The sequence below is a fragment of the Gracilinanus agilis genome, chromosome 1 (assembly GCF_016433145.1).
Source record: "Gracilinanus agilis isolate LMUSP501 chromosome 1, AgileGrace, whole genome shotgun sequence".
Taxonomy (NCBI): Eukaryota; Metazoa; Chordata; class Mammalia; order Didelphimorphia; family Didelphidae; genus Gracilinanus; species Gracilinanus agilis.
Genome location: NC_058130.1, coordinates 670,487,815 through 670,500,766, shown reverse-complemented (window position 1 = coordinate 670,500,766; position 12,952 = coordinate 670,487,815). Strand labels below are relative to the sequence as shown.

The window sequence follows — 12,952 nt, the reverse complement described above, 5'->3', positions numbered from 1 at the left end:
AAGTCAAAGCATTACCTTGATTGGACCTCCACAACAAAGGACAAACAACAATATAACTATATAATTTTACATATACTTTTTATGTAGAGAGCTAGATATATTGTATATCTATAATGTTGGCAACTAATTTTAGATATATATAAGTAATTATACATATAACTATATAGTTACACATGTAGATATGTGTGGTTATATATATAAATTTATACTTGTTATATATTACGTATATAAATTATATAAATATAAAACTACACATGTAGCTAATAGTTATATATGTGTGTATGTAAGGTTTTTACGAAGATACATATATACATATATAAATAATGTATACACACAAAATCTCATTGGATCCTCACTACAACTCTGGAGGTTTTATTATTATCATTTACAGATGAGGAAACAGGCTGGAAGAGGTTAATCGATTGCCCAGGGACACATGGCTTACATTTGAAGCTAGGTTTCTCTGACTTCAAGAACAACATTTTATCTACTTCACCACCTAGAAGAACTAGAGACCATTTAGTCCAATTTCTGAGGCTGAGACACAGGGAGGGCAAGTGATTTCCACGGGGGTCACACAGCGAGATTCTCAGGAGTCTCAATACAGATTTTTTCCTACAACATCACTCTAGGCCAGGTTAACTCTCCTCTAAATCAGTCCATTCAGGAGATTTGGGGGAAGGGAAAGAGGAAAGTCAGGCCCTGCCAATAGCTGGCGCACCTGCTGTTGTTGCTCGGACAACCTCTGTTCTCCGCCCCTTCTCCGTCTCTGCCCCACCTCCAGTAGTACTTCCAAGCTTAAAGGGAGCGTTTCCCCTTTAAGAGGCTGGACTTCCTGTCGCGTTGCCCCGGGAGTCGGAACGGGAAGTTTCCTTTCCGGAACACCCCGCCTGCTGTTCTCTACCCCCGAATTCGGCCCCGCCACGTCTTGGGGGCTGCACCCGCCGGTCTCCGCCTCCTGTGCCTGTCTCCGCCGCCTGCCGAGGCTTCCGCCTCCACAGCCTCGCGGAGCCGGAGCCGGGGGCCGGCTGCGTATCGCGGGGACAGGCGGGGGGCGGGGAGTCGGCGACGCTGCTAGTCCCGCTGACCGAAGCTGCGAAGATGTCGGATCTCGGAGACTGGTTTAGGAGCATCCCGGTCATCACGCGGTACTGGTTCGCCGGCGCCATCGTGGTGCCCCTTGTCGGCAAACTCGGCCTAATCAACGCAAGCTATTTCCTACTCTGGCCAGACGCCTTTCTCTACCACTTCCAGGTATCGGCCCTTGGCGAAGCTGGGGAATGGAGAAGACGAGGGGGTGGGGAGGCACGAACTACAAATCCCAGGTGGCTTTGCGGCGGTTGGAGCCCAGGTGGCCTCAGGTTTAGACGCACTTTGCATCACGGGATTTGTAGTCCCTTGTGTGAGCGTAGGCTTCAGAGGGTAGGGTGGGGTCAAGTCCTAGGTGGAGAGGTCAAGGACTATTTCGGTTTTCTGACCCTTGAGGATTTTCTCCCTTTAATTTGTCTCAATTTCCTCTGTTCTGCAAAATAAGGCCTAGGTAATCAAAATGGATAAGAGACAAGAGAGGAAGCATGGTGTAGAGGAAATTCCTAGGATTTAGACTGGAATATCTGGGTTTGAATCTGGACGACTTTGGGCAATCCCAGTTAGCCCTGGGCCCCAGTTTCCTCATCGACGAGGTGAAGAGGTTGGATTGGATAGACCTTTACAAGTCGTAAATCCTGTGAACGTGATGACTAATCATATCTTTCAAGCACTCTTTGGAGTTATCTGCATAGTAGTCTAGGACGTTCCCAAGTTGGATTATATATATTTACAGGGTTCGGAGTAAGACATTACTGACGACTTGAGTGATTTTATGTATTATGGTGTCCTGTCCCTACCTTCCTTCCCTCCCTTCTGACAGCCCCAGAGACAGAGAAGAGGAAATTAAGAGGTGGTGATGATTCCCAAGGGATTGGTTCCCAGATGCCTTGAGTGTCATAGTTACCAGATGGAAGGAGAAGAGGTGTAGGCTTTGGGCTTATTTGGGAACCTGTGTCCTCACTTTGGTGAGTGTGAGGATGGCACTTTGTCAATTTATGTTTTCCTGTGGGTGAAGTTTCTGTACGTTCCACTTAAAAGCCCTGCTGGAAGAAGTCTCATAGGTACCATTACTTTTCAAAGTGGTTAGGATTAGACCATAAGGGAAACACAAGAGAAGTCAAATTCTGACTTGATATATCAGTCTTTTTTGACAAACACTATTGAAGAAAGTCAACTGCTTTAAAGATGTTAAGACATTTTTGTATTAATATAGTAGTCTTTTATTCCATGGATTCATATTTACTGCTAGACACATCACATTCTCTGAAATAACTCAAATTTCTCATAACTGTTGCATTACATATATACTGCAAGTATCATCCCTATTTTCTAGATAAGGAATGGGGTTCAAAGGTTTAAATAACATGCCCAAGGTCACCCAAATGGCATAAATGGGATTTGAACTTAAGTCCTCATTCTCTAAATCCAGCGTATTTTCTTTCATACTGGTGGAGTCAAACTCAAATAGAATGAGATCCCTGCCAGCATCATATTGTCTTAGAAAATTATAAAATAACATTATTTGTATTGCATTGTTGGGCAGTATGGTGGCCCAGTGGATAGAGTGCCAAGTTCAGTAAGGAAGACATCTTCCTGAGTTCAACTATGGCCTCAGACTAGCTGGACAAGTCACTTAACCCTCTTTGCCTCAGTTGTAAAATGAGCTGGAGAAGGAAATGGCAATCTACTCCAGTATCTTTGCCAAGAAAGCCCTGAATAGTCAAAAAGAGTTGGAAAAGATTGAACACCATGCTTTATTTTGTTAAACATTTACCAGTTACATGCTATTCTTGTTCAGGCTACATTGGGGAGTTTTGCAGTCCTCAGGTAATGTGTTTGATACCTTCACCATTACATAATGATTTCTCAACACAGTCGGTGATATAAAGACATTTCTTCATATTTACTTAGTGTTATTCTTGCTATTGGCAACTAATGACCAGTTTTATTTCCCTTCTATTTTTGCTCTATGAATCAAGAGTGAATAGCCTCTATATATTTCTACATAAAGCCTTTCTTGATCCCCAAGGCAAGTAGTTTATTCTCTACCAAAACTATCTTATATTTATTTTATTTTTTATATGTTAATATACTTACATGGGCATATTAATGTTGTCTTCCCCATTAGAATGTAAGCTCCTTTAGGGCAGAGAGTGTTAGGTTTTTGTTTTTGTATTTCCATGTCTTACAACAGTGTGGCACATATAAATGCTTTATACTCTATTTGTGGTTACTAAATGACCCTGAAACTTGTAAGTTATAGAGAGAGTTGAGAATTTGATCTTGTGGACATTTTATTTTGCTCCTCTTCACCCCATAAAACCAAAAATAACCCAGAACTGATTGACTTGACAATCTTGCTCATTTTGTGCTTTTAAGGGAAAAAAGTGGTGATATGGACTCTTTTTTTTAACCTTTACCTTCTGTCTTAGTATCAATTCTAAGACAGAAGAGCGGTAAGAGCTACACAGACAGGGTTTAGTGATTTACACACAGGAAGTGTGTGAGGTCAAATTTGAACCCAGCTTCTCCTAACTTCAGGCCTGGCACTCTATACACTATATTGCCTAGCTGCCCTATAAGGTGGACTCTTTAAGGAGGGTATGGAGAGCATATAACCGAGAGTTATAAAACTGTGATTAACCTTAGACCCAGTTGCTGAGTTTATTTCCCAAGGAGATCAGAGAAAAAGGAAAAGAACCTCTAAATTCCAAAATATTTATAGCAGCTTTCTTTGTAGTGGTAAAGAACTAGAAATCAAGATGTCCATTAATTGGGGAACAGCTAAACTGTGGTATATGATTATGATAGATTATTACTGTGTAATGATAGATTATTAAGAAATGAGCAGATTAATATTTTTTAAAAATTGGAAAGAACTACATGAGGTAATGAGTTAAATGACTGGAACTAAGAGAACATTATTTCAGCTACAGATTTAATCTTTGAAGAATAACATGTGAATATTCACCTCCAGAGAATGAACTGAAAAATGGAAACATGAGACATATGTATACATATCAGTTTACTGGATGATGCCTAATGGTATGGGGAGGGGATGGTGGAGATACCTGCAAATAAATTCTATTAATAAAATTTATAAAAAAAACCAAAGGTATGGTAAAATGAGGGGGAGAGGAGATTTGAGTATCAAATGTTAAACACATTCTTCAAGGGTTCCCTTGACTGACTTCTCCTTGTATCCTTCCTTACCATGCATTTGGTTCAGAAATTGAGTCGATACAACCAAAATTCATTTTTTATGTAAGCCAGTGGGCTTGGGCTATGGCATGCCAATAAGCAATCATCAGATATTAAACAACTCCTAGTACACCATATCCTACCTTGGTTCTCTTTTCTCCACTTACTGGCTGTGTCCTTTACTCACAAATTCCTCAAACATGGCTAAGTCATGCAGAATACCAAGAACATCCTGTCAAGCCTGTCTATATATTCTGTCCCCTACCCCTAGAAAAGAAGTCAGTCTTGTATTTACTTTGGGCCTACCATGTACTAGGCTGTGCTAAGCACTAGGGTTACAAAGAAAGACAAAAAATAGTCCCTGTTTGCAAGGAGCTCATAGTCCAGCAAGGGAAACAACATGCAAACAAAAACTATATATAAATTTATTACAGACAGGATAAATTGGGACTAATCTCAGAGGGTAGGCACTAAGATTAGGGAGGTGGGATATTAACTGAGATTTGAAGGAAATCAAGGAAGCCCAGAAGTGGTGGAGATGAGGAGGGAGATCAGGCCAGTGAAGATCTTTGTAGAGGTGGAATGGAAGGACATATTTGAGAAAAAGCAAGGAGGCTAGTGTCATTGAGTCACAGAGTACTTGGAAGAGAGTAAGTATGAAAACACTTGAAAGGTAGGAAGGGGCCAGGTTACGATTTTAGCATGTTTGATGTACCATCTGCGGAGAATGTGTGTGTATGTATAAATAGATTCAGATTTTTCAAATCTCATCAAGGCATAAAGCATATCTTCATTAGACTGCTGAAAACAAAGTTCAAATATGTATACATCTGTTTATAGAAAACCTCATGCTTATTTAGAGATTTTATTAAATTACTTATTTGACAGATGAGAAAACTGAGGTCCCCAAAAGTGGTCAAGGCCGCATAGTTAGTCGCAGCTTCCTATCTGTTGCTATTTCTACTTGATCATATTTTGTATTGTTTTTTTTCTTCCTTTTGGTACTGTTTTAGAAGGGGAATATATCCTCTTGGCAACTGGTGTCATATTCAAATAGAAACAGGGACCAAGTACATAAGGCTCCAGATGGCAGCATATTGACTTAGAAAACTATATATTACCATCATTTATGTCCTATTGTATTTTTATTTGTTGTTAAATTACATTTTAGTGTGATTCCTGCTACACTGTCCATACAGGGGACTGTTGCAGCCTGTGTTTGACAGCTACCTCACTTCCATTTGTAACAAAATAAATGGCTTTTTAGCCATTTAATTACAGTTCTTCTTTGTAACTTATTGGTTTGGAACTTTAGGTAAAAGTAATTTATTTTCACTTTATTTGGTGCAGCATGCATGTATTTGTCACAGGTGCTAGACCAATAAATCTCATTACTTTTTCTGATTTGCTCTGTTCTCAGGCTTGCGGTGCACAATGTCTGAATTTTTTTTTCCTGTTATCACTCTCATATTTCTAGCTTTTCAGTTTTTTCCAATCATCATTTTAAAAAAAACCTCTTACTTTCTGTCCTAGTAACAACTTTAAGACAGAAGGGGAAGGTCTAGGCAAATAGGGTTAAGTGACTTGTCTAGGGTCACACAACTAGGCAATATCTGAAGCCAGATTTGAACCCAGGTTCTCTCCATTAGAGGCCCGGTTGTCTTTCCTATCCATTGTGCCACCTAGCTGCCCCTCTTCCAGTCATCATTAACTTAGCTCATAATGATGATGAAATTCCACCTTCTTTTTGAAAAGTCAGTCTCTTTTTGTACTTCTTACTTGTTCTATAGACATTTCGTGAAAACTTTGCAATTGTATTGGGCTAGGGGAAGATGTGGAATTATTGTTTTTAATAAGACTTTCACTTATTTAGACCTTTAAGAATTCAAAGTGAGAGGTAATAAACAGTATAGTCTTTACTCTGACAGGTACTAATTTTCTGGTTCTTGGCAAATCCCTTCCTTTGTCAGTTAACCTGTTACTCTCTAAGAGTTATAGATTTGTAAATTTATGTAGGTGAAAGTTAGTTTTCCACTGGGATTTCTACTACACCAGTGAAGCCACAGGCTAGTGATTAGCCAAGGATTAACAAAGCACTTTCTTTCCACCAATCCTGTGAGTTGGGTCAGAGGATCATAGAATAGAGCTTGAAAGGATCTTAGAGCTCATCTTGCTCAATATTCTTTTTTTATATGAAAGGAAATTGAGACCCTAATTGTAAGCATTATTATGGATGGTGTGGTCCATTTAGAATCCAGAAGACCTGGGTTCAAACCCTCCCTCTGATAGTTACTAGCTTTGTGAAACATGGAAAAGTCACATAACTTCTTTGATTTTTTATTTTTTTCATTCTACCTCAGAGTAGTTAGGAAGCTCAAATGAAATAATGGGTGTAAAGTGTTTTATGAATCCAATTGCAGTTAAATGATACCATTTTATAGAAGAATAAGAAGCTGAGACAAAGAAAGATTTAAATTCCTGGTTAGAAGTCACACCTCTGGTAAAGTAGAACTGGAAAATTCATGTTGGATGGATTTAAGACCAATATTCTTTCTACCATAATTGTTAACATAATATCGGGTAATGATAAAAATACATATGTAAATCTGTCCCAAAAATGAACTTCTAACAAATTTACCTGTCATTTCCTAAAATGTTCTGAAACTTTCTGCTTTCCACCTGTTTTTTCAACCTACAGAAATAGAAACAAATTATAGTTTTGACTTTATCAGAAAAAAATGATTCAACTTCTAAGTTTGCTTTTGATAAAGAGGCAATTTCAGATTTTCATTTTCATCATTGCCTCTTTAACTCTGATTATTTTAACAAGGGTTTTCTAATTGCTCTATTTTTTGAAATTAGCTTTCATATTTTATATTCCTAAAAGTAAAATAACGTAATTTCTCATGAACTTCATGAACTCTTGCTTATGGGGAAGATATTCTTCTAAATTGATTCTACTTAGCTAAGCCATTACAAACTAGTTTATTTTTTAAATTACTTTTTAATATGTTTTTATTTTTTTGTTAAACATTTCCCAATTACATTAAAAATTAAAAAAAAATTAAATCCTTCCTCCCTCCTAGAGAAGGCAATCAATTTGTTATAGAATATACATGTGAAGTCATGCAAAATATATTAGTCATGGTTAAAAACTAGTTTATTTTAGTATTATCATTAGATTACTTAAAAAAATTTGAACATAATGTACACACACACACAAAAGTACTTCCATATTCATAGTAGACTAGAAAAAGGGAATTTTATGAAACTATGAATCTATTATCTACAATTTGCTTTTTAAAAAAGTATATAATAAATTCAACATAATACTTCCAAAGCAGTCCTGCCTTCCCGTGTTTCCTTCTAAACTTCCTTCTGTTCTCTTCTCTGCTTTTTAAAAAATACTTCAATGATTATGAGGCCATTTTCAAAGTGTGTTAAGTTAACCTTGAATTACTTTTTGCTTTTCAGATTGAAGATTTGTATTTAGGAATCAGAAATACTGTTTCTAAAGCTTTTAGGTTGAGAAAATTGTGAATAACGCATTTATTTGAAAAGTTGTCTGTTTATTCCATGATCTCAGCCCATATTAGTACTGATTGTCTTATATAATTCCTTTATGTGCTACCAAGCAAAGTATATGGCTGGTGTTTAATAAAGATACTTTGTCTCCATGACAAATTAATTTTCTCCTTTTACTTCTACTACATTTACAGCATAGTTAAATGCAATTCTAGTGTCAGTTGTTGAAATGTTTTTGAGTGGCACTTTCTTTTTTGTTCCTTTAGAAAAATACTTCACACTGAAATAGGAGAAAATTAATCTTACATTTTTTAGATTTATTTCAGGAAATAGGAAAAAAAAACCTAAAAAAACCCCAAATCCAAGTCTGTGTGGAGATCTAGTATCCTTGATTATTTTTCAAGGTTTTATTTTTTATTGTCTTCTAATCATTACATTCTTTCCCTTGGCGATATACTTCCCATATTCATAGTAGAATGGCTTTTACTTGGCTTTTACTACTTCCCTCTCCTCCCTTCCCCTGCCCTCCCCTCCCTAATTTGAACCCAGGTCCTCCTGACTACAGACCTGGTGCTCTACCTACACTATCACTTTTATACACTGGGATTAAGAAAAACTTCTTGTAGAAGATGGAATTTTAGTTGGAACTTCATGGAAACTAGAGTAAGCTATTAGTAGGAGATAAGGTGGGGAGTGCATTTCTGATATGGGGGGCAACCAGAGAAATTACCTAGAGCATAGAGATGTTGCATCTTGTTTCTGGGACAGCAGGAAGCCAGTGTCATTGGATCATGGGGTATGTGGTGGGACCAAAGGGGTAAAAAGGCTGGAAAGGTAGAAGGGGACTAGGTTATAAAGTGCTTTGAATGCTAAACAGAATATTTTGTATTTGCTCCTGGAGGTGATAGGAGTCATTGGAGTTTGGGGAGTAGGAGGAGTTATGTGGTCTGACTTATGCATTAGGAAAGTCACTAGTGGCTGAATGGAAGATGGATTGGAATGGGGAGAGTCTTCAGGGCTGTAGACCAACCAACAGGGCTGAAAAGGAGGCATATTCAAGAAATGTTGCAAAGGGGGAAATTGAGAGGCCATGGCAACAAATTGGAAATGGGGAGAGAGAGATAGTAAGGAGTCTAAGATGAAAGCAAGTTTCCCTGTCTGAGGGAAGATGGTGTTGTCCTTTATAATAATAGGAAAGGTAGGAACTTTGGGGGAAAGATGAGTTCAGTTTTGGATGCTGAGTAGATATTTATTAGAGACATTGTTGGATTGGAGAGGAAGAAGAGATTTTGTTGTATTTGCAGTATTAATACCATACGTTTACAACATCCTATTTTTCCAGGACACTTGATGTTTATAATATTTTAATGTTTCACATGAAGAGTTGATATGTGGCTACAGTCATTTAAATACCATTAAAAGCCAGCTTCTTGGTTAAGTTTAATTAAGGGGAAAGTTGTTTTTTTTTAAAAACATCAACAGTTATGAGTTCTAAATAGCAGGTGCACATTGTATTGCTAAAAATAGTACTGTGGTATCTATTAGCATTTATAAAGCTTGTCAGAAAGAATTATGGTGGTTTCTTGAATGAAAAAAAGCATTTATTAAATACTTACTATGTGCAGAGCACTGGGGAGCCAAATAGAAAAGTAAGACAAGGAGCTAGTCTCAAGGAGCTCACATACTAATAATAGCTCATATGAAAGGTTTCAGCTGCAGGTGGCAGGGGTAATGCATCTCCTTTAATGTCATTTCCCCTCTTTTCTTTTCCAAAGTCAGGTTCTTGATAATTTCTTAGAACGTAGCATAATATAAGTGGCAGTGTTGGAGAAAAACCACGGGGACTGGGAAGGCAGTAGCACTTTGGATTTTAAGTTCTGAGCCTTTGAACTCTTAACTGTCAAGTGCCTACGTTGGACCAGAAAGCTACTTTTAGCTTTAAAATTCTGTTTCTGCTCAATTAAGAGAAGAAAATGTAGAGATATCTTAAGGATAATTTCAGTTATAATCTAGTACAGTTGTGAGATTCCCCAAGGAGGTGCAACCTAAAGTAAGTGTTCTACCTATTGACTTTGTTTCCTAACGTGAACAATAACCCAGAAAACAACATGAAAACAGGACTCCTGTTTTAAATTCTTGACCATGAACTGTTTTGAACAGTAAAGGAAACTGGGAACGTAAAACAAAAGTATTGTTACACTTCTAGTTTCTTCTCTTATTCTGTCTCTGTCTCTCTGTCTCTCTGTCTCTGTCTCTGTCTCTCTCTCACAACAAACATACACATTGTTAACTAACTGGCCTAGGCTAAATTTGAATTCAAGTCTTCTTGACTCCAAGCCTGACATTCTTATTTACTGTACCTACTGTACCTTTTTTCTTATTTTAATGAACTCCAATGGATTTCTGTTACCTCCAGGATCAAATATAAAATCCTTTGTTTGTTAAAGCCCTTCATAACCTTGTCCTTTCCAGCCTTTCCAGTCTTCTTACTACTTATTATTCTTTATTATTTTTCTCTCAACTTTCTTTACCAATTCCTGGAAGATACTGGTGTTGGAAGAGTCACTCTCTAAACCAAGTAATGATGGATGATATAGCATGCCAAAAGAGGCAATAACCACGAATCTCCCACCCAAATGTGACCTTGTCACAGTATAACATAAGCCCATAATGAGTCAGTAGTTGTAATATGGTAGCTAGAAAAGCTAAGTGAGTTATAGACTGTTAAAAAAAGTGTTTTGCTTGGAACTAGAGAAGTAATGGCCCCATTATACTTTTCACACGTTAGATCACACTTAGAGTATGTATTTTGTTTGGGGAGATCTGGTTGTTACATTTTCAGCACATTAACTAAACTTCGAGAATGTCTTAGGGAGGGAGACCAGAATGCTGAACAGCCCCATTATAAAGACTGTAATGAGGATTGGTTGAAGGAGCTAATGATATCTAGTTTTAAGAGTGAAAACTTGGATGGAGCATGGTTGCTGTCTTTTGAGTATTTGAAAGACTTAGAGAAGGAGGTGTGAAAAATAAACTGGCATTAGAAGCTCTTTTCAACTTGATTTTCAACTTCATTTGACTTTTCCAGTGTTAGTACTCAGCATTTCTTTGCATGCACTTCATAGGCCAGCCAAAGTGGCTGCTTTGCTCTTTTTCCTCAGGATGTTCCATAGTCCTCAGTCCCTGGAACACTCTCTGTCCACTTCTTAGAATGCCTGGACTCCTTAAAGACTTAGCACCTTATGCATTCACATGAGGCTTTTTTTGGTCTCCTTTCTGACCCCAAGGTTTCTTTGTCTGTGATTCATATGTACCTATATGTGTGGTTGAACTCAGAAGGCCTATAACTCCTTGAGGATATTTCATTATTGTCTTTGGATTCCTAGCACCTTTCACAGTACCTGGCATATAGTTGATACTTAATAAATGCTTGACAGCTAGATGGTTGGAGTACCTGGCCAGGGCCCGGAGTCAGTGAATTCATATCTGGCCTCAGACATTTACTAGCTGTTTGATCCTGGGCAAGTCACTTAACTCTGTTTCCCTCAGTTTGTCATCTTTAAAATGAGCTGGCGAAGGAAATGGCACTCCAGTATCTTTGCTAAGAAAATTCTAAATAGGGTCATGAAGAGTTGGATGTGACTGAAAAACAACAATAAATGCTTATTAATAAATTACAGCTTCAATGAGGCAGATTTAGGCATGATTATTAGGAAAATTTTCCTTACAATTAGAGCTTTTTTACTGTAGAATGGGCTGCTTCTGGAGGTAATGAATTCTCTCACACTGGAGGTTCTTCAGACAAAGACTATTTGTTAGATATGTAGAGGAGATTCTTGTTTTGTAGATTATCTATATGCATATATTAATCTATTATACTGAGGCCTTTTCTAACTTATAGTCTTTGTGAGGCTGTAATCAGGTATTATATAACCCGGAGAAAGAATATTGTTGGGAGCCCTCCAATCCATTTTGTTTCTGGCAACCTAGAGAGGATGGGAAGTGGGGCATCAATTGATAGAACTATTACTATTCTCTATCCCTTCCCTTAGCCAAGCTGACCACAGTCTAGTATGTGGAGGCAGAATTGAGTCTGCCTCACTGTGCTGGTTGGCTCTCTAGTTTCCCAAGGTTCATTGGTATTGAAAGATGCTTAATTAAGTTAGTTGTTGTTGTTGTTTGTTCTCCTTAGCAAAGGCAGCCAGGATGGTTTGTGAGGATCCATTGACGCTGAGTCTAGCTTTTATACCATATTTAGTTGAGAGACATCACAGAATGGTAGATAAGGTCTGCTAATTTTTACCTGAAGTTAGGAAGGCTTAGGTTAGAACTCTGCTTTGAAAAATTACCATGTTAATGTACATGACTCTGGGGAAGTCATGTAACCTCTTAGAGCCTCAGTTTCCTCATCTGTAAATGGTCAATTGGTGAATGTTGATTAGGTGCCTGCCTACTCTATACCAGGCAGTGTCTTGGGAATGCAGAAAGAGGCAAAAGATGGGCTCTGCCCTCCAAGAGCTCCCAGTTAAATGGGGGAGACAACATGGAATCAAATATATGCAAAGCAAACTATATACAGGATAAATGAGAAATAATTAAAAGAGAGAAGGCACTGGGATTAAGAAGGGTTAGTGAAGGCTTCCCATGGAAGGTGGGATTTTAATTGGGACTTAAAAAGAAGCCAGAGAGGTCAGTAGTCACTGTAGGCCTGGAAACAGCCAGAGAGAATGTTTGGAGGCAAGAGATGAAGTGTCTTATTAATAAAACAGCCAGGAGGCCAGTGTCACTGGATCCAAGAGTATGATTAGGGAATAAGGTATAAGGAGACTGGAAAGGTTGGAAGTGGCTAGTTTATGGAGGCCTTTGAATGCCAAACAGAGCATTTTGTATTTGCTCTTGGGAGGCAATTAGGAAACCACTGGAATTTATGGAGTAGAGAAATGTCATAATCAGACCTTCATTTTATGGAAATCACTTTGGTGGCTGAATGGAGGATGAATTAGAGGTGGGGAGAGGCATGAAGTAGGAACCTGTAGGTTATTGTAGTAATCCAGGTATAAGGTGATGCAGTTCTGCACTAGAGTGGTAGCAGCCTCAGGGGAGAAAAGAGCAAAAGTGAAAACTACAGGTATTGGCA

At 38.1% G+C, this 12,952-nt stretch overlaps 1 protein-coding gene across 2 annotated transcripts in view; it reads left to right on the top strand.

Annotated features, from left to right (window-relative positions):
• Positions 1-375: 375 nt before the first annotated feature.
• The window catches only part of DERL1 (derlin 1), a 38,313-nt gene continuing 25,736 nt past the window's right edge, over positions 376-12,952 (top strand). For both annotated transcript variants that reach the window (XM_044668957.1, XM_044668952.1), the window contains exon 1: positions 376-1,254. In XM_044668957.1, coding sequence (XP_044524892.1) covers positions 1,102-1,254 — 153 coding nt within the window. In that variant the 5' untranslated portion in view covers positions 376-1,101. The remainder of the gene's footprint in view (positions 1,255-12,952) is intronic.